Source organism: Acomys minous (genome assembly GCF_964271855.1).
Source record: "Acomys minous genome assembly, chromosome: 2".
In the NCBI taxonomy this organism is placed as follows: domain Eukaryota; kingdom Metazoa; phylum Chordata; class Mammalia; order Rodentia; family Muridae; genus Acomys; species Acomys minous.
In genome coordinates, this window is record NC_140484.1 from 125,387,987 (window position 1) to 125,410,876 (window position 22,890).

The 22,890-nt window shown below is 40.7% G+C and overlaps 1 protein-coding gene across 10 annotated transcripts in view; it reads right to left on the reverse strand.

The window, feature by feature from the left end:
* The window catches only part of ANKRD42 (ankyrin repeat domain 42), a 46,872-nt gene that overhangs the window by 7,001 nt on the left and 16,981 nt on the right, over window positions 1–22,890 (reverse strand). For 9 of the 10 annotated variants that reach the window (XM_084767969.1, XM_084767971.1, XM_084767970.1 and 6 more), the window contains 7 exons: window positions 21,820–22,020; window positions 19,488–19,613; window positions 17,335–17,440; window positions 11,517–11,689; window positions 5,271–5,397; window positions 3,689–3,833; window positions 79–173 (listed from right to left, as the gene is read on the reverse strand). In XM_084767969.1, the coding sequence (XP_084624095.1) occupies window positions 87–173; window positions 3,689–3,833; window positions 5,271–5,397; window positions 11,517–11,689; window positions 17,335–17,440; window positions 19,488–19,613; window positions 21,820–22,020 (965 nt within the window). In that variant the 3' untranslated portion in view covers window positions 79–86. Of the gene's footprint in view, window positions 1–78; window positions 174–201; window positions 657–3,688; window positions 3,834–5,270; window positions 5,398–11,516; window positions 11,690–17,334; window positions 17,441–19,487; window positions 19,614–21,819; window positions 22,021–22,890 lie in introns of those variants that run through there. The other variant, XM_084767973.1, reaches the window with a different exon arrangement.

Below are 22,890 nucleotides of genomic sequence, written 5' to 3' on the forward strand. Positions count from 1 at the left end.
TCATAATGTAAGGATTTCTGCTGACTTAAATTTATATCATCTTTAAAGTGAAGGAAATTAAATGTTTATTTAACTTACTTCATTCTTTAGTACCTTCTCACAAGTATGCCCCCAGGAGACACTTTTTTCTTCATTTGCCGCTTCTCTTTGCTAGACTCACATGAGTCATCTTCCTATAAACAAGAAAAAGATAGTCATATAAAAGCTTTAGGCTTTTATTTATACAGCATCCAAAAACAGAAAGAAAAAAAAAAAGCCATGCTAAATATTGTGTGCTCTGATTAAATTTCCTTTAGGATTTTGTGTAACTACATTCTAGATCTAAAGCACTTGTGCTTCTTGTTGTGCAGGATCAGGAAGACTGAGAGGCCCCTGGAAAGTCAGTGCTGTCTCTGCTTCCTAGAGACCCCAAAGGGAGAAACTGTCATTTCTGCTTGTATGGTGACTGACATGCCATGGCATAACTTCAGCGTAGAAGGTGCTAATGCAACTTCATGTGGAATCTTTAAGAGCTCTACAGGGCTGGTATTTTTATTTGACTTTCCATTCAGAATCTTGTTTGTTCAGTATTCCTTTACAACTTTTGTTTCATTTTCCACTTTTCCCATTCTTCCCCTGTTCCTGAATCTTTCACATCATCTTGGTATTCACATGACCTAAAACAGAAGACTCAATAAATACTATAGAAAGCAGCAAGGGAGAGGACAAGAACAACAGATGCTCATTAGATGTTAGTGATTGTTAGGTAATTCTAGTCAAAAATGCTGTGCGTACCACTTACCCCAGGCACAGGCATACTACATGTTCTGGAATAGTTGGCCAGCAGTGAACAGGCTCCATATTTTTGTTTTGTCCTGTTTCTTGACAGGGAGGTGCACACGTGCGTGCATGCCTGTATGTACACTTGAAGTTTGTTTGTTCCGTTTGGGGTTAGGTTTTTGTTTTTTCTTAGGAAAGAAAGAAATATGAAGTGTGGTGGTGGGAGTCTGGGAAGCGCTGAGGGTGGGGAAGAACATGGCCAGACTACTGTGGAACAGTTAAAGTACTTTTTACAAAAGAAAATACCCTATTTAGGTGAGAAAAAATGTGTACAGATATTCCCCAAAGAGCCTTTCCAGCACATGTCCTTGAGAAGAGTTTGTGGCTAAGAGTTACTTCTGAAAGTATTCCTGACCGTGCCATTGATAATACGCTGGAGAGCTAACTCTTGTATAATACCATGTAAACATGAAGTTGATACTATGTAATACAATCTGTAAAAACAAGGCCATCTCTCCATATCCTTCTGTCTGCTTGATTCCTGAAGGTTAACTTGGAATCCTCCAAGTTCTAAAGACAAGTTTGTCAGAATTTTTCACAAGTACAGTAAGAAAATGAGAGTGGATGGCTTATGGTGGCAGTAACACAAGTGATTTAAAAAACATGAGTAGATTTGGACGCAGGCAAATTAAAATTACAGCTACCTAACAAGCCGCTGTAACTTTACAAACTATTTTATCTGGCACTAGGTTTCTCAATTTGTAATATGAAAGAGTGGGTAAAGTATTCAACCACACTAAGAAAGTGAGACACCTTCAAAGCAGTACAAAGCGCTTAATGGAAAGAGTGTCTGGTTAGCAGGTCTTGAGATGGCAGTGTCTTGGGACAGACTTGATAGGGGACCTTGAGATAGAAGAACAAAATAAACAAAGGCTTGGCTCCGAGAAACTGTGCTAAATTCAGAAAGGATCACCTGCATACGAAGAACTGATGGATGTACAGCTGATAAAGTACGTTAGAACTAAACCCAAATTGAGGAGCCCACTTTATTGATGCAAGATTTCCAGAACAAGAAGTGAGAGAAAACCAACCTGACTGTTTACTCAATGAACCTGGATGGAGAACGACTAGATATCTAAATTCTGTGCTGTGAGTCCACAGTTTATGAAAGAAGAAAGAACTGTAGGGAAAGACTCAAAAATCCAAAACTGGCCTGCATAGTAGTGTACACCTTTACTCCTTCATTCCAGCACCTGGGAGGCTGAAGCTAGCCTGACCTGCATAGTGAATTCTGGGCCAGCCAGGGTTACAAAGAGAGACCATGTCTCCAAAAACAAAAAACACAAACACAAACAAAAAACCAGTTAAGAAATAGATCTGGGGGCTGGGCAGAGGTGGTACATACCTGTAATTGCAACACTCCAGAGTCAAAAGGTAGGTGGATGTCTGTGAGTTCAAGGCCAGCCTGGTCTACAGAGTAAGTTCTAGGATAGCCAGGGATACACAGTGAAACCTACACAGTAGACACAGCTGGGAATTTCAGACAGAAATGTTTAGTTATCAGAACAAAGGAAAGGAGCCCTAGTCAGAGCATAACACTAAAATGTAAGTGTTTGGGTCTTTGTACAGAAATAGAGACATGGTCAAAAGGCAGGATCTGAAATTTGTTACTGCTTCACACTGTGTGATCAATCAAGCCACTCAATTTAGCCTGACATGGTGGCACATACCTACAACAATCACAACACAAGGTAGACAGAGGCAGAGGATTATAAATGAGACCAGCTTAGGCTACCTAGTTCATTTTAGGTCTGTGATACATAAGACTCTGTCTCAAAAGAATAAATGGGAGGAAAGTAAAACATATAATACACATATTTGTAGATAAAATGGAAAATTTGCTACATCTCAGGATGTACTACACTGTTAGCAGTGCCTTCATCTGGAGAATGGGATTTGGTGTAAGGAAGAACATTTATCTGGTTTTAACATTGTGCAATCAAGTCTACTATGTTGTGTTCTCTGAAGTGATTAAGAAGCAAACTGTTCGGATAAAATACAAAGCCAGGATGTTTTGTTACAGATCAGACAAGGTGGCAGAGGTATGAAATAATTTATTCATGGTGACTGGAAGGGAAAAAAAACTTCCCTAAAGGATGAGATGTTTCTCAGTCCCCATAATGTCAGGATAAGCTGTCCCCAAGGCCACATCACAGTATATTTTGGTTGGTTGGTTGGTTTTTGAGGGTGTGTGGTGTTGTTGTTGTTATTGTTGTTGTTTGTTGCTGTTTTTGAGACAGGGTTTCCTCTGTGTAGTCCTGGCTGTCCTGGAACTTGCTCTATAGATCAGGCTGACCTTGAAGTTGGAGATCTGTCTGCCTCTGCCTCCTGAGGGCTGGGATTAAAGGCGTGTGCCACCACAGTGTCTTTTCTTGCAGAAGAGTGGGAGTCAAAGCCTAATCTACTGTGAGTAGATGCTTTACATTCACTGCTAACATTAAAGCTGCTTTTATATCCTCGTTCTATGTTTCTTGCATTCATTCAAGTGTTGTTGATCTGGGTTTTTGTGGGAAGGTTGTTTATTCTGTCTAAAACTGACACTGAGGGGAATCACAATTTAAATTCTTGCTCCTTTGATCTTGGCCCCCATCTTTTTAATAACAAAAGTTTTGTATTTGAAACTCAAAGCAGAAAAATGCTTATTTACAGTAGCAAAGATGGTCAAATTCCCAGTCCTGATGTCAGCTTTAGAAAAGACAGCTAGCTCTAATTTACAGCACAATTTCAAATAGGCCAAAGGCTTACCCACATCAAAAAAGATTATTGACAGCATTCAAATTCAGCCCCAAATCAAAGCTTACAATCTTAGCAACTTCTATAGGCCATTTATCACAAAAAAATAAATAAATAAATGTGTAAGGACACCAACCATAGCCACGACGCTGGGGACCTGAGTTTTCTCCAGCGTCTCCTTGAGCTGATCCACTTCTGCTCGATACTCATCCAGTTGACACTCTAACTTTTCCCTGCGGAGTCGCTCATAGGCCAGCTGGCCCTGCAGCTCTTTGATGATCCTATAAAAAAATGTTTCCTCAGTCAATTCTGATTTACCCAGCAACTACTTGGGGGAGGAGGTTCGAGACAGGGTTTCTCCGTGTAGCTTTTGCTCCCCTGGACTCGATTTGTAGAACAGGCTGGCCTGGAGCTCACAGAGATACGCCTGCCTCTGCCTCCTGAGTGCTGGGATTACAGGTGTGAGCCACCATGCTCAGCTCCAACAACTATTTTTTGTTGATGCTTTCCACTGTTAAGTCATTTATTTATCAACTGTACTTAGGCTCTTATATGAACCAGCAGAGATATATGTACTGGGGACAAGTAGTGATCATGAAATAAATAAGCAAAATACATGGTGTCCTGGAAGGTAACAAGTACCAAGAGAGGAAAAAATAAAGCAGGGATCAGTTATACCAAACCTGGAGCAGTGATTCACACTTCTGTGCTGGTTAGCTGCTTGTCAACTTGAAACAAATAGTCATGTGGGAAGAGGGAGCCCCAGCAGAGAATTCCTTCCATCAGACTGACCTGGAAAGATGTCTGTGGGACATCTCCTTAATTAATGAATACTGTGGGAAGGCCCGGCCAGGCGCACCTGGGCAGGTGGCCCGTAGGGTATAAGAAAGCAGGCTGAGCAAGCTATGAGGACGAAGTCAGAAAGCAGCTCCAGCACCTACCTCCAGGTTCTCCTTGAGTTCCTGCCCTGATTTTGTTTGGGGGGCATTGTGGAAGTTTTTGGAACTTTGGGCTCCAAGTGCTAAAAGCCTAATGAGCTGTTGTTGGAGCTTGAAAATATGAATTCTGAGAGATGTGGGCTGATTTGTAACATTTTTAAAAGAAGTGGAGACTACCAGGGCCATTCCTGTGATGTCTGAGTTAAAAGTCTCTGGTGCTGGTTAGTTAGGGCTTAAGAATCAGCTGTGATTAACCAGGACCAGCACCACCAAAGTGAAGGTGCTTTTCTGGGCTAATAAATACTGGTTAATGGGGCTCCAAAATCAGCTGTGATTAACAAGAGATCAGAATCATTGAGTTAAATTTTTCTAGCAAGTATTTCCTCAGGGTCAACACAGGCTGTGGTCCAGTAGGGAGTTCAAGGCTTGCATCTTAAACTAAAATATGAAGTCAGGCACAGTGGCACACGCCTTTAATCCAAGCAGTCAGGGAGGCAGAGACAGGCGGATCTCTGTGAGTTCCACTCTAGGACAGCCAGGGCTACACAGAGAAATCTTGTCTCAAAAGTAAGTGAATTGTTTGTTTTTTAAATAAGGATCTGTCTCTAATAGTCCCATCTATCCTAGAACTATGTAGACTCGGCTAAACTCAAATTCAGAGATTTACCTCCCAAGCACTGAGATTAAAGGCATGTACCACCATATCCAGAAAACATAAAGAGACACTCACATGGAATTCACAGGCACCGAAATACAAAGTATTGGCTTTAAAGACCTTACTTCTCAGACTCCAGCTCTTCCTTCCGCTGCTTTATATCCTCTTCTGTTATCCCACCCAAGTGTTTGAAGTTGCTCTCAGCAATTTCCAGAAGTGTTCTCAATTCTACAATTTTCTTATGAGCTCTCACTAAAAAATAGTTAAATAGGAACCTAATTTAGATGACAGTACATATGCTTACAGGATGATGATTCTCTCTCAACATTTGCTTCTTTTTCTTTTGCAAAAGCTCTTTGAAAATATTAATTTTATGTACAAGTGGTTTCCTCACATGTGTGTCTGTGGACTACATTCGTGCCTGGTGCCTGTAGAGGTCAGAAGGCACTGGGCCCCTGGACCTGGAATATCAACAGTTGTGAGCCACCATGTGGGTGCTGGGAATCCAACCCAGGTGCTCCTCAAGAGCACAAACGCTCTTAAGTAACGAGCCATTTCTCCAGCCCATTGGCTTCTTATTTAATAGGCCATTGTCTGCTACTTATGGAAGGAATTGATGGAAGTGTGATATATATCTAGAAAGTTAAATACCAGTGATGCAGGTGATGAAATACTTAGTTGGAAGATTATCTGTTATTAGAACATGTATCAGATAATTATGATGCTACATTATAAGTAAAGTGTCTTAACGAAGATTGGCAGTGTTTTAAGATGAGAAGTAAGTACCAAACCATATCATGTTAGAAAATTAGAGAAAACTGATGCCAGTATCTTCAGGCTCTCTCTTGGTTGAATTCACAATGGAGCATCTGCTATGTCCCTGGGAAAACAAGCCTGAAACTGTACTGGGAGCTTTTTGTTTGTTTGGTTGGTTTTGGTTTTGGTTTTTGGTTTTTGAAGACAGGGTTTCTCTGTATAGCCTCGGCTGTTGTCCTGGACACACTTCATAGACCAGGCTGTCCTCAAACTCACAGTGATCTGCCTACCTCTGCCTCCCTAAGTACTGGGATTAAAGGCGTGTGCCACCACACCCAGCTGCTTTTAAGTCTTTTTAAAGGAAAAATAAATCTAGACATGAATTTCAAATTTCAAAATCTAGTTTAAGCACTATATATTTCAACCAGAATAACTAGAAACATCCTCCAAAGATGAAGCAGAAGGGAACTGACATTTTCTGAATCTCTGTCATGAGCTAGTTCCCATTCTTTCATGTATGAAATAAGCCTTATAGCAATTATCTCAGGTGTTTTCATAGATGAGGAAGCTAAGGTTCTGAGAGCAACAGAGCTAAAACATGGTGAAGCTCTGATGTCTGAATCCATTGCCTAAGACCTACTATTCACTATGTGGCTGTTTGTGCTTAGATTAGCGTCAGTTCAAACACATTGTACTAACTCCTCACCACTCAGGGATCCACTGAAACCATTCTTCTCATTCGTTAGAAACAAATGATGGCTCCCTGAGCATACACAGTGAGAATATACATTAAGGTTATGTGGCATGAAAATACTCCCTTCAAGATACAGTGGGTACGGTGACAAGTGTATTATAAATAAGAAGCCTGAAAGCCTTACATCCAGTTACAGCATGAATTTGGACAAGTAACTATCATCTCTAAACCTAGGGCTCTGTCTTAGTCAAAGTTCTTTTGTTGTGAAGAGGCATCATGACCCCAGCAACTCTTATAAAGGAAACATTTAATTGGGAGTTAAAGTTTCAGAAGTTTAGTCCATTATCATCATGGCAGGAAGCATGGCGGCCCACAGGCAGACATGGTGCTGGAGAAGTAGCTGTGAGTTCTACATCTGGATCAGCAGGCAGCAGGAAGAGACACTGGGCCTGCCTTGAACATTTGAAACCTCAAAGCCCATCCCTGGTGACATACCTCCTCCAACAAGGCCACACCTCCTGATAAGGACACTCCCTATGATGCTATTTTCATTCCAAACACTACAGGAACTTCAGAAATAAAATAATATAGCTGGGTGTGGTGGCACAGGAAAGAGAAGAGAGAGGAAGAGGGAGAGAGAGAGAGCATAACACCTATAAGAAGCATAGCCCCATTCATTGGCTTCTGATTATTTGTGTCAAGTAACATGTACTCAAGGAGGGGCAGTCTAACTTAAACTAATTTAGATGTTATCCATGTTTTGAGGGTTATCCATTTGTTATGGTGAATGGATCTCTCCCAAAATTCACATTAAAGCTCTATATTCCAACGTGGTATTCTATGATGACAGGGGTTTTAGGTGATTGTGTTTTAATGGCATGGCAGCAGGGGGTCCTGTTCTCGTGGGATAGAAAGCACTTTAGATGGCTTATATTATGTCCTTGTTCTTCCCCATCCCCTCCTCACTCTTCCACCTGAGGACACAGTCATACTGTAGTCAAAAGCACACCCCTCTCCATAAAGCAATCATGTTGGACTCTGATCTCGGACTTCTAGGCCCTAATTGTAAAATATAACTTCTGTTGTTAACCTTCCTTGTCTCTAATTACAACAGCCTGAGCATATTAAAAACACCACAAAATGGAATCAGATTATCCTCCAACTGTTAATCATGAAGAGAATTAAGAGGCTAAAAATGTTATATTCTGCCTCACCCTCCAGTGGATTATATCCACAATAGTTAGAATGACATCTTTAAACATAAGCCAATCAACAGCCCTGTCATGGTACGAATGACAATGTCTCCAATAGGCTCGGGCCCAGAGTTGGCGGGAAACTTAAGCAGGGCAGCCTTGCTGGAAGAAGTCGCGGGGATTAGGCTCTGAGAGGAAAAAGTGCCCGCCACTCGAGTTTGCTCTCTCCATCATGCCTGTATTTCAGGATGTGAGCTCTCAGCTTCCTGCTCCTGCCATGCCTGTGGCTAGCAGCATGCTGCTATAATTATACGTGCCTGCCAAGATTAACACATAGCTTTCTGGAACTATAGGCCTAAATAAACCATTCCTTCTCTAAAATGCTTGGTTATGGTACTTAGAAACAGAAATTAACTAATACATTCTCCTGGCTGTTAGGAGCACTCACTGCTCTTCTAGAGGACTCATTTTGGATCTAGGCACCCATATTTAATGGCTCACAACCTGCAATGCCAGCTCCAAGAGGATCCAAAACCTCTGGCCTCCAGGGGCACCTGTACACACACTCCTCTCTCCCTCACCCTCTCTCTCATGCACACATACACTTGAAAATAGAATATATTTTTTTAAGAAAATGAGAAATGCTTCAATGGTTCTAAAAAATTTTTAAATAATGCAAAAGCATGGAAAAATGATGTATGTGTTTACTGATGTAACCCTGGCACTTCATACTACCTGATACATAATATTCAGAAGCATAAGTTGTATAGTGAAAGAAATCACTGTGAAAGCACAGTTACAGAGACATCTTGTAGTACTATGTTGAGTTCAGAATATTTCAAAATTCCAAAATGGAAAATTTTGTCTGGTATACTACCATAGTCCTCAGCCAAAGCTATGAACACAGCACAGATCCACACACGTTGGGTAAATGGCATGCCTTCCTCATCTGTTTCGCCTATGTAAATCCTATTCATTCAAGGCAAAGCCCAAACCCCACTTTTACAAAGGTTTCCTTGCTACTCTCTCAAGTGAATAATCCTTTTAAACTTATCCCTATTCCCCTAACTATCCTGGCCAAGCTCCTATGAGTCATCCTTCCCTGCCTTCATCTTCAAACTCCTCCTGCGCAGATTAATCAGTAAACCCATGACCCTCTTTAAAAGCACATCCAAATTTCACCATCTTCATTCCAATAAAAGCTATCAGCAAGTCTCTCCCCACTTAAGGCCACATCCTCCTGACTTCCCACTTCCATTCTTACTCCGAAAAAGAAAATGGCCTTTTTACCCTCTGAAAATCTAGATACACAAACAAGGAAAACTAGTAAGATCTTGGCTTGCTTTCTCCACAACAAACAATAGATAATGTATGGTCTTACTACTGTTGTCTAGATAAAACACCAAAAAGTGTGTGTGTGTGTGTGTGTGTGTGTGTGTGTGTGTGTGTGTGTAAGAGTGTGTGTGTATGTGTAAGGGTCTGTGTGTGTGTGCTCGAGCATGTGCGCACACGTAGTATCTTAATGGAAAACACATAGTGCTAATGCAAGCTCTTCTGGAATAAAATCTTAGTATATAAGGGTTGAAGCCAAACAAAAGTTTGTTTCTGGTAGTCATGACTACCATTACAGACTATAGAGCCCAGGAACCTATGAAGATAATGCTGTATCTGCTCTTGCGCAATTCTAATAGAGTGTCCTAGACACATTCTGTTATATCCCCAGCAGTTAGAAAGACAGTCTTTAAACATAAATCAAATAACACCATTCTTGCCCTAAACTCCTCCTAAGGCTTAGAAAAAACCCTAAAGCTAAAGTCTTATTAAGCCCTTTGTGATCTTACCAGACCCCCGCTCACCTCTCCAACCCTCTGTTAACTTCTCCTTAGTGATTCTCTCAGACACACAAATAACTCACCTTTGCACATGCTCTGTTTAGAATGTTCTCCCAAGATCTCCATACAGTTCATCCTCACCATTCACATCCCCTCTGAAACGTCGCCTCAGAGCTCCAACAGTTCCTATACCACCACCCTGTTTCGTTTTCTTTACACTCCTTTGTCTGTTTGTTGTTGTTGTTTTACCCTCCACTATGACTACCATCACCAAACAGAAGTTCCTTTCAGTTGATCCATTTCTCTAAAAACAATTGTCTGGCACAGTAGATAATCAGTTATATTTGTTGTACTAATTCTCTATAAATTCCTGGACTGTAATCCAGGACAGCCAAGGCTACATAGAAAAGCACTATCTCAAAAAACAAAAAACAATTTAAAAACAAACAAAAAAATCCTGAACTGAGTATATGCAATAACAATTAATGAAAAAGAGGCCATAAATTACGAAAGCAGAAAGGATATATGTGAAGATTTAGAGGGAGAAAAGGGGAGAAATTATCTAATTATATTATAATCTCAAAAATAATACAAGTATTGGTGCTGGAGAGATGGCTCAGCAGCTAAGAGCACTTGCTGCTCTTGTAGAGCTTTGATTCCTGGTGCCACATGGTGCTTAACAGCCTATATAACTGCAGATCCAGAGCATCTGATGCATTCTTCCAGACTTTTTGAGCACCAATAATACACATGGTGCACAGACATAAATACAAGCAAAACATGTATGCATATAAAACGAAAATAATAAATCTTTACAAAAATATCATTTGCCAACAAGCCTTGGAAATAGTTGAGGGGTGTGTGTGTGTGTGTGTGTGTGTGTGTGTGTGTGTGTGTGTGTGTGTGTGTGTGTTTGTGTGTGTGTGTGCGCGCGCGCATGTGTTAAAATCATACTATGCTTACTTTAAACTTACTATATAATCCAGGCTGGCCTCAAATTTGTGATCCTCTCATTCAGCCTCCCAAGTGCCATGATTATCACTCTTGGGTTATCTTTTTCTGTGTTTATGATCCATTTAAATATGTTTGTCTTATTTAACTTTAGTTTGCATGATACATTCTTCCATTCCAAAGGATGTATCTTACACTAGTTTATATTTTCAATAATCCTTGGGACTAAAATACTGGAACTGATTCTGGCTCCAAAAATACCAAATTGCTTTTCTTTGTAGATGGTATCATTTGAATACTTTCCAAACACGTAGTAACAAGTAGGCCCTATTGTTATTGTAAATTTTTATTTATGTGTATGGTGGGGAGGACCCTTGGAGCTGGAGTTACCCCAGAATTGGGTGCTGGGAATTGAACTCTAACAGAGTATCAAGAGCTCTTAGCCACCCACTGAACTATCTCACCAGCCCAGTATCTGTCTGTCTATGTATATGTCTGTCTGTCTGTCTTCCTTCCTTTTTTGTGGTGTGTATATATGATATATGTTGTCTGTGAGCACACATTCATATATACACATGTTCTTTTATGTGCACTCAGGCAGGCACATGCTAGAACACATGTTTGGGTTTCAAAGGACAACCTCCACTTTAGGTCCTTGCCTTCCTCCTTACCAGAGACAGGGTCTCTTTGTTGTTCATGGATGCATACTCCAGGTTACCTGGCATGAGAGTTTCGAGGCATTCTCCTGTCTCTGCCTCCCATCGCGTTAGAAGCACTAGGATTAAAGAAGCATGCCGCCACTGTGCCAGCATTACATGAATTCTAGGGATTAAACACAGGCCCTCAAGTCTGCACAGCCAGTGAATTTACTCACTGAAGCAGCAACCAGTCCCATAGCCATCGTACTCTTTAATGGCTAATACATGATAAAGGCAACATACTCACTTCTGGCATTTTCTTTGTCTGAGTCACTCAGACACAAGTCCTCCTTGGCATCAGTGCTTCCCTCAACACCATGCCTTATGAAAAAATTCACATGATTTTCATCAATTTCAGTGTCATCTATATCATATTTCTGTAGTCCCTCTAACAGTTTCACTGCTGCCAAATGGGCAAATCTGTAGAAAAGAATTAATAATTAACCAGATCCTCAAACTTCCACACATTTAGTTCACACTTAACTTACACAATTTCATCATATATGCACTTCTATCAACCCACCAAGCGGGGAAGCAGCCTATACCTGACTGTCACTGAAATCTGACACACTCAGCATGTCAGAACCTTGTGGGAATGATGGCCATTGAGCACTGTAAAGTTCTCCTACTGAGAAGTGATCCCGTAAGTGCTGCTGCTAAGAATCCCCCGGGAAAGAGATCTCATAGTAGAAGAATATTTAGTGTGTCTCAAAACAGAATTAGTCTACTGAATACCGAGCCCAGAACCATCCTACTTGGTTCCCTATTTCATTTCCTTTTGTTAGCCCAAGGTAGGTGACAGAACTAATCCTGGTTCCAGTTTTAGAGTTAGCTATAGTTCTTACCATACTTAGGGACTAACTTGTTTTTCATCCTTCAACCCAAAGCCCTTAACATGTTTTGAAATTTAAAGAAACAGTAATGGCCTTTCCTTCTGTTTTCTATTCTCTTTATTCCTTTTCACATTTCATGAAGCCTCTATTAATAAATTCTTGATCTTAGAAATTCTTCTGTTGCTAATAAATGAAATAAGCATATTTTCCCACACTTTCTTCTAGGACATGGAGAATCACCACATATTAAATTCTGTTTTCCATGCTGCTGTGGTTTGAATGTGGAATGCTTCCATACACTCGTGTTTTAACAGCTGGTTGGTCCCCAGCTTGTGGCACCATGTGGAAGGCTTTGGGAGATGAAGACTGGCTGACAGAAATAGGCTGCTAGGGATAAGGCTTGGAAGATGATACCCAACTCTGTCTGCTTCCATGTCTCCTGCATATGAACAACCACTACCACCATACACTCTCACCACCATGCCTTGGCTGCCAGGCCTTCCCAACTGGGATGAGCTGAAATTCTCTGAAACAATGAGCACAAGCAAGCTCTTCTCTTCTCAAGTTGTTGCATTAGGTAATCTGGTTACAACAATGCAAAAGAAACTAATACATTCATATTGTTTTTAAAACTACACACACATACACACACACACACACACACACACACACACACACACACACACACACACTTTTTAAAATCAGGTACAGCGAGTAAATTATTAAAGGTCTATCAATGCAGCTGAGTTTAAAAGTATCCAGGTTTGGGGCTGGAGAGATGACTTAGCGGTAAAAAACACGGATTGCTCCTTCAGAGGTCATGAGTTCAATTCCCAGCAACCACATGGTGGCTCACAACCATCTATAATGTGATCTGATGCCCTTTTCAGCACTGTATGCATAATAATAAATAAATATTTAAAAATAAATAAATAAATAAAAATAAAAGTATCCAGGTTTGAGTCCCATCACCACAAGTGACAGATTTAGTAATAAATGTATATAGAAAGTTGTACATCTGACAAGGGAAGAAAGCCCTGGGCTATAATAGACTGGAGACTTCCTGTATCTTCACAAGACAAAAAAGAACTTTGGGTGTGAGGCTGCAGGTGTGTGCACCAGTTAGTGACCAGGTCAAATGCAGAGATATTGAACCTTAAATTATGAAAGAGGCAAAGAACTGTAGCACTGACTGGTAGCCAGTGTTTGCTACTATGTGGGTTCCTTCCTCTCTTCCACCATTCTCCACCCCTACACTTCTTCCCTTTCAACCTGCCAACACTAGGTAGGAGAGAAAAAAGGATGGAGGGGAAAGGGAATGTCACTATCATTAGACTACTTCCTGCTGATTAGGGCATCAACTTCCTTGGGGCCAGTTTGATCTTCACCTTCAGGACATCTAATTTCTTGTCCTTTCTTTGTGCAGGACTACTTGACAAACTGCAACCAACAGCATCCAACCCCTAACCAGCCACACCTATTGGGGCTCCAGCATTTATATAGCCTCTGAAAAGTCCCCAGAATTCCAAATGTCACATGCTCGAAGAAACTATCTGAGGCTGGCAAACCCATGCTCCTGCCAGAGCACAAGGCAAATCATAGTCAGCTGAGGCAAAGCAGCCCACACCTGGGAGTAAAATATTCCCATAACATTTCTGTGTTTTTTAAAGAAAAACCAAAGTTGCATGAGTCTCACCACACTGACTGCTAGGCAGCACGGCAGAGGACAAGCAAGAAAATTCCCCTCAGAGCTTTAAGAAAGGGAGAGAAAGAAGCTGAGCGTGTACATGGGTTTACAATCTGGCACTGTGCAGAATTAGTTTAAGAAAGCAGACCTGGACCCATGAGCAGGCAGGCACAACACAGGGCTCTTGCCCTGGCTAGTCTACTAAGTGAGCTATACTGACCAATCACCTTAAGAGAGATGCCACTACCAAACCTACAGCTTGAAGAACCAGGGCCCCGCACCTTCACACCTCTCCTCTTTACTAGCCCCACACAGGCTTATACTGCAGGAGTCAATGTGGGCCCGAGAAACTGCTTGTGATGTGGACACATTTACTGACATAGATCTCCAAGGCGGGAAAATGCATGCAGAGGGAAACAGAGAGCTTCCGCTTGGAAATGGTGGCCTGACCTCTGAGACGTGGAGTGAAACTAGCTATTGGTAGCTACAAGCAGGGCCTGGAACAGACCCTAGCATTGCTAGAGCTGGCAGGATTACTCAGTGCCCATGCATCACACCCTTGGGGCAGACTGTGTGGGCTTGGCCACCTTGCCCACTCTCAGAACCCCCAGAGGCCATAGCTTTTGTGCCTCCCATGCCCAAGCACGCACTGGTGGGGCACTGCGCCTGTACATGGGCACTGCGCCTGGACGTGGGCACTGCGCCTGGACGTGGGCACTGCGCCTGGACGTGGGCAGTACAAGGTTCACATACAGAGAAGACAAGCATCAAGCTAGCCAGTAGTGGTCACTGTCCTAGTCTTGCCCTGCTCAGTAAGGCCCAGCCTCCATATAATTCTTTCAGGTTCAACCTGTTTGGAATAGAGAGAAAAACAACTCGCTGCCCACTTCTCCATCCCCAGCACATGTCAAAAGAAGCAGCTTGTGGGGAGAGGGGACATCAAATATCTCCCATCTGCTTATAAGACAAAACTAATGGTGGCCATTAGGGTTTGTTTTGTTTTGGTCTTTTTCTTTTTGTTTTGAGACAAATGTCTCACTGTACACTCCTGGCTTGCCTAGAACACACTATGTAGGATAGGCTGGAGTCAAACTCTACAGAGGTTTACCCACCCCTGCCTTCAGAATGCTAGGCATGCCCTACTGTGTCCATCTCGGGTTTTTGTTTGGTTGGTTGGTTTCGGTTTTGTTTTTTGAGACAGAGTCTCTCTGTGTAGCCTTGGCTGTCCTAGACTCTTTGTAGACCAGGCTGGCTTTGAACTCACAGCGATCCACCTGCCTCTACTTCCCAAGTGCTAGGATTAAAGGCGTGCGCCATAATACCCGGCTTCCCATCTTGTTTTTTAATTGCTTTATTTTTCTTTTTACTTTCGTTGCCCTATGATTTCTCATACCTTAATCCCACATACTGTTCCTCTCTTGCTAATCTTCCTAGTACTTTCTCCTTATTCCATTCCTCATTTTATTAATATTTTACCTGAGTTGATTTTTAATATCCTAATTTACCCTATAAATTACTTTATTCATCGTTTTTTATTCTTCTTGGAGATATAGTTCTTATTTCCTTTTTTTCCTATTTTATTATATTTAAGTATTAGGTTAGGTATATGGTAACACGTGCCTATAATCTCAGCATGTAGGAAGCTAAGGCAGGAGGATTGCAGCGTTGAGGACAGTTTGGGATATATGGCAATTTAAAAACAGCCTAGACTATAGAAAAAGACCCTGTCTCAAACAAGCAAATAAAGCTGATTTTTTACAAAGTCACAAAGGCAGTGAAAAATGTATACCATTTTCAACAAATAGTGCTATAATTGATATTCATATACAAAAGAACAAACTGAGATGCATACCTAGTACAATATAAAAAAAGAACTCAGAGTGAGCCATAGACCTCATAGCCTAAAACTATACAACTTCTAGAAGAAAACACAGAATGCAAAGTTACAAAGATTTTTTAAGGTCTAACACCAAACATACAATCCAAAAAAAGAGAAATTTCAATGAAACTGACTCACTTCCAAAGATGTTTCTAGGGTTATGAAAAACATCCCACAAGTGAGAGAAAAATCTTTGCGATGGATATTTTCTGAGAAAGAACTAGTATCTAGAATATATAAAGAACCCTTTAAACACAGCAAGAAAACAACCCAATGAGGAATAGTGGCACAAACCTCTAATCCCAGCACCAGGGAGGCTAAGACAGGACTGCAAGCTGAAGGACAGTCTGAGCTACATATGAAGTCAAGTGAGTGACTGGGCACAACCAAACACCAGGTCAAGCCTCATCTGCCACTGTAGCCCATGCTCATGGCTTAAATTCAGGCACTTCTGAACGATAAAATCGCAAAATGTTATGTTACAAATCCTCCAAGTGTCAATGTAAATGCTACTTCAAAAAATGTTATGTTACTAATCCTCCAAGTGTCAATGTAAATGCTGCTCCAAAAAATGTTTTCCTTGACAACAACCTAAGTTCTCTGCTGCTGTAATTTCTTTTTATGTTTTACTATCGTCTGCACTGTTTTCAAACCCACATCACTGACAGACAGGAAGAGCTGGCAGTTTTCCTCACTCATCGATGCCATGTAATGTGGTGTGGCCATGGTTATAACTACTAAGAAGCTTTGTTTGCATACGTGTTCTTCTTTGAAGTAAAGCTTCTAGGGCTTCCGTAACCACGAGCCCCTGGAAGGCAGGCACTGTGCTTCCCACCTGTATAGTCTGACTTCTGGCCACAGTGCCTGGACCATAGGAACTAGAGAGGATGCTGAGTAAACAACAACCAAATGAGCACAGCGATCTACACTAACTATTCCTTGAGGCCTGGACCTGAATAAGCTCACAGAGTTTTATAATATAGCCTAGATTTATTTCCCATGTAAACTCCTAAATATTCTTCAAACCCCTTAGAATTGCTTCTCTATTATCATTATTGTTATTCTTTTAAAAAAGAAAAAACAGTATTTCTCAATAAGGCATCAAGCATATTTGGGTAGAACAATGCATTGTGCACACTAATTAGATCACTGCAGGATGCTTTAGAAGTCCTGGACCTAACCTTATGTGGTAGATGCTCATTGCCATGGCCTTTGCTCTCATTTCTAAATGCCCTATCCCCAACGGAAATAGAACTAATACAATTATCTAATACTATGATCCAGATAAGAATAATTGCTTTAAAGAGAAGAGATAATAAGAAATAAACATCAATCAACTTAAAAACTGATTCCATCTGCATCTTATTTGAGTCCCCCTAACCTGTGTTAAATCCTTAGAAGTTTTTAAAGATTTATTCATTTATTATTATGCATACAGTGTTTTGCCTGCATGTATGCCTGCATGCCAGAAGAGGGCACCAGATCACATTTTAGATGGTTGTGAGGACCATGTGGTTGCGGGGGGAATAGGACCTTATAAAAAATAGGCAGTGCTCTTAACCTCTGAGCCATCTCCCCAGCCCCCCTCAGAAAGTTTCAAGTACAGGAAAGTAAGTGCACAACTTTAAAAGCAAAATCAAGGAGCACAGTAGATAGGAGTTTATACCTCTTAGCCACATCGCTGGGTTTCTCTCCTGCTTTGTTGGTAATATTACTGTCGGCTCCCATTTCAATTAACCACTGCAAACACTCTATGTGGCCCTGTCCAGCAGCTTTTTAAAAAGTAAAACAAAGAAACACATAACGCATACAAAGAAAAGTTGTTATTGGAAACAGTTTTCTGAAATTTTAACCTTATAGTAACTAACAAAAGTAGGCTGGTACAAATATTTTATTTTTCACTTGTACATTTATTTGACATTTAATCAAATATCTACTGTACTTAGGTATTATCTAAATAATTTTGGATACAGATATAAAATTGGAGCTCAAAGTTCAAACAAGCAAGTCGGAGAAACTAGAATCCAATCTTCCTCACCCACACCCTAGCACTACATCATACTGCACAGCACCTACTCAGTATTGTGTTGTACTCCAGCGTGTGAACATTCCAGTCACAAGGGTCTTAGGGACATCAAAAATCTTGCTCCATGCCTACCTACTGCATATGAAGAGCACACACAAAAGAAATCTTCTCTCAAAAATTTTACATCTATTTATTTACTTTGTGTCTGTACACGCACACATGTGTACCTGAACAGTATAAATCTGGAGGTCAGAGGACAACTTTCAGGCCCTTCTACCATGTTGGTTCTTGGGATCAAACACATGCCATTAGGTTTGGCAGCTAGTACTTTATACACTGAACAGTATCACTGACCTCCCTACCCAAACTTGCTCCAGCATAGGTAGATGAATGGACGGATGGATGGATGGATGAATGGATGGATGGTTTCAGTAATCATTAAATGTAGTGAGAGATATGCAGTTATCTGTCATAAATACATGCTATTGTTACTAAGTCCCCATAAAGACATCATCACTTTGATCTTTAGCAATTTGTTCTATTCCTCAGTTCCTACTTCTTCTTCATCTCTTTCCTATCCAGAAGCAGCTAACAAAAAGTATTTCCCAAAGCTCTATAAGTAAAGACAAAAATAGTACCATACTCTGGCTTTTCTGTTCTTAAGTGTGATCAAAGTCATACTATGATCATCAATAATGGTATAGTTTAAAATAATTAATTTACCCTGGTGTGGTGGTGCATGCCTTTAATCCCAGCACTCAAGGAGGGAGAGGCAGGCAGATCCCTGTGAGTTCAAGGCCAGCCTGGTCTACAAAGGGAATCTAGGACAGCCTAGGCTACACAGAGAAAGCCTGTCTCAAAACAAAACAAAACAAAAAACAAACAAAAAATAGCCTGCCATTTCTATGGAAAGAGGAAGGACAAATAATTTATCTAAAATAGAATATAAGAAAAAACATTCTTGGCTGGAGAAATGCTGCCATTAAGAGCACTTGCGTTTACAGTTCCCAGCACCCACTCAACAGCTCACATCTCTGTAACACCAATATCAGGGGATCTGATGCCCTTTTCCAGCTTGTGCAGGTACCAGGCATGCACATAGTGCATCTCCACACATGCAGGCAAAGTCATACACAGAAAATAAAATTTTAAATGGTATTTAAAAAGAAAAGAAAAGAGCAAGGTACGGTGGCATACACATTTAATCCCAGCATCCACGACAGAGGCAGGCAGATCACTGTGAGTTTAAGGCCAGTCTACTTTACATACACAGAAAGGGATATACAGCAAGACTCTGTTTCCAAAGTAAGAATTTTTTAAGAGAGGAAAATAAACTAATTCTTTTAAAAATATTGTTGTAAGAAGGTTCCTTAACAATGTATTTCACATGTCACTGTAAAAGCAATGTCAGGCTGGAGAGATGGCTCAGAGGTTAAGAGCACTGACTGCTCTTCCAGAGGTTCTGAGTTCAATTCCCAGCAACCACTTGGTGGCTCACAACCATCTATAATGTGATCTGATGCCCTCTTCTAGCATGTAGGTGTACATTGAATACATAATAATAAATAAATCTTTTTTAAAATACCAACAACAACAAAATCACCAAGAGCCTCTGCTGGCCTTAGCATTGAAGGCATACTTGTCTAGCAGCATAAAAGGCACCTGAATTAGAAATCAGGCTGTGTATTCCATATAACATTCACTAACATCCACCAGGGGAGATTTCTGATAACTACTTTAAAGCTGAATAATTCACAAGAAATCACAACAGAAATGAAGCAAGAAGAGCTCACCTTTGTGCATAGGAGTTGATCCATTATCATCACGTTCATTCAAATTGATTACCCCATCTCCTATCAGTTTCTTAAGCATTTCTAAATCACCCTTAAAGGCAGCCATGTGACCTGGAAAGGCTAAATCTGAATAAGAAGTCAGCATTTTAGCAAATACAGGGATTTGTTCTTTTCCCTACTAAAGCTGTCATACAATCCATATTTCAGTATTATCTTAAGTATGAAGCTACTCAGGTAAGTTCAACTGACACACTAACAAATAAAAAGAATGATAAAGTAAGATATTACCAAATTTTCTACACTATCTAAAACAACAAAATTACAAGTTATAACTTAATAAAATTTAAAATTTTCACCCTTTGAAAACAAAAAGACTATGAATGGGAGAAAATGTTTGCAATACACATCTGACAGTTTATGTCCAGAATACGTTAAATAACAAAGCAAAACTAGAAAAGCCTTATTTTTAAGATGTCAAAAACTAAAACATGTATTCCATGAAAGAAGGAATGGATGGCCAATAAAGGAAAAGATGCTCATGAAAACAGCACACACCCATTAATGACTACAACAGAACAGACTGACTACTACCTATATTGACAAGGATATAGAGCACTTTGGAAAGCAGTTTGAAAAGCAGTTTCCTGACAGGCATGGTGGCACACAACTTTAATCCCAATACTCGGGAAGCAGAGGCAGACGGCTGTCTGAGATCAAGGCCAGCCTAGTCCACAGAATAATTTCCAAGACAGCCAGGGCTACACAGAAAAACTCTATTTCAAAAAACCAAAATAGTGAGAGTGAATAAAAAAACAATAAACAAAAAGCTGGGCATGATGACACACATCTTTAATCCCAGTACTTGGGAGGCTGAGGCAGGAGAATCTCTGTGAGTTCAAGACTAGCCTGGTCAACAGAGTCCAGGACAGCCAGGGGAAACTGTCTTGAACATAAAAAAAAAAAAAAAAAGAAAGAAAAGAAAGAAAGAAAGAAAGAAAGAAAGGCAACCCCTTAAACAATATCTAAAGTTAAATATATACCCATCATATGTTCCACTCCTAGTACTTACCAAGAGGGATAGAAATATATATCTATGTAAATATAATTACCACCCTAATACAAAATTTCAGAAAATCCGAAGCAGATCAGTGATTGTGTGGGGACAGAATAAAAAAAAAAAAAGCAGTAAGGTAAAAGGAGTCTGAGAAAACCTAGGTGTGATGAAAATGCCTATATCTAGATGGTTATGGTGGAATGATGAATGTCAAAAATCATAAAATGGCATGCTTGAGTGCAATTTAACTTAAGTAAACAAAAAACTATTAACTCTGGTGCCCTATCTCTGACCACGTCCCCTGGAGGGGGAGGCATAGTGGCACTCAGAGGAAGGATAGCAAATTACCAAGAAGATACTCGATACCCTATGAGCATATACAGGGGGAGGAGGTCCCCCTCAGTCACAGTCATAGGGGAGGGGAGCAGGAGGGAAGCGGGAGGGAGGGAGGAATAGGAGGATACAAGGGATGGGCTAACAATTGAGATGTAATATAAATAAATTAATAAAAAAATAAAATACACAAAGAAAAGCAAAAAAAACTAAAAACTATTGTTTAAAGATATCATAATCAAAGTGAAAGAACAATCTACCTGTGAGAGAAAATTATCTATATCTGATAAAAATCAATAAATGATTCATACCAAAAATACAGAAAACCAAATTACTTAGAAAACTAAATGCAGACCTGGTATGGTGGCACACACTTTTAATCCCTAGTGCTTGGGAGGCAGGGGCAACTAACTCTGTGAGTTAGAGGCCAGTCTGCTCTACAAAGCAAGTCCAAGACAGCTAGGACTACAAAAGAAACCCTGTCTTGAAAAACCAAAAAAAGAATAGAAAAGAAAGAAAAATAAATGAATTGCAATTCTTAAAAAGGGGAATATAGGCATATAATGATGGAGAGGTGCTACTTCCTGGCTTGCTCTTCATGGCTTGCTCAGCCTGCTTTCTTATGGAACCCAGGACCAACAGCGCAGGGATGCCCCCACCCACAGTGAGCTCAGCCCTCCCACATCAATCACGAATGAAGAAAATGCCCTACAGGCTTGACTACAGCCAGATTTTATGTGGGCATTTTCTCAGTTTAGGCTCCCTCCTCTCTAACGACCCTAGCCCGCAGTCACACACCGTGCTCTTTATACTACTATCTACATGCTTTGTCTAAAATGCTTCAAAGTAAAGAGTCTGGATGAATATGAATAGTAATATATCTAAGCTTCAATGTACCGTTTTATTATTATCACTCTGTAAAAATATGTGGGTTTAATTACTTACCGTCCTGATCATCTGGGTTGTTTCCTTCATACTCCGCCCCCTGAATAAACTGTATAATGTTTTCTTTCAAGAACCGCTGGGCCAGGTCCAATGCATTTTCTCCGTTGTCGTTGAAGGCTTTTAAAGCTTGCGCACCTCTGTTCATCCTACTCAGCAGGAATTTAAAACAATGAAGGTGGCCTTCCATCGCTGCTAAGTGAACTGCAGGCGAGAGAAAAGGGGTAGCCTTAATCCTACACGATGACAACAAATACCTCAAAACTGCAGGTGAGAGAAAAGGGGTAGCCTTAATCCTACACGATGACAACAAATACCTCAAAACTGCAGGTGAGAGAAAAGGGGTAGCCTTAATCCTACACGATGACAACAAATACCTCAAAACTGCAGGCAAGAGAAAAGGGGTAGCCTTAATCCTACACAATGACAACAAATACCTCAAAACTGCAGGCGAGAGAAAAGGGGTAGCCTTAATCCTACACGATGACAACAAATACCTCAAAAAAGCCGGGTGATGGTGGAGCACACCTTTAACCCCAGCACTCTGGGAGGCAGAGGCAGGAGGATCTCTGTGAGGTCCGGGCCAGCCTGGTCTACAAGCGAGTTCCAGGAGAGCCAGAGCTTCATGGAGAAACCCTGTCTCAAACAAACAAAAAACCCAGAAGTTTTGGGGAGAAGAAAAAACAGTCATGAAGTAATGACTCCAAGTATCAAGAAAAAGATGGGTATTTGGGTAATCTGTGACTAAAGGAAAGCAAGGTGGTGTTCAGGTGGCCATTGGATGCTGGCCTTAAAGAGAAGTCCTTAGGTCCAGACGCTAGTTTGCTGGCACATACCATGTCATGCTGGGTCATCCCGCAGCCTTTTGAAAATATCCCCCCTTGAAAATGGCCCTGCTAACTGCTTACACATTACATATGCTTGCAACCCTCACAGAATTCTAACTTAATATAACAAAACTAACTCTTGCCTGACATTGTATTCAGCATCTTTACTAATAGGAAACTCTCCTTCCTGTGTTATCCAGGCTTGATCACCTGTCACTCCTCACACTGCTACATCAGAAACTCCTAG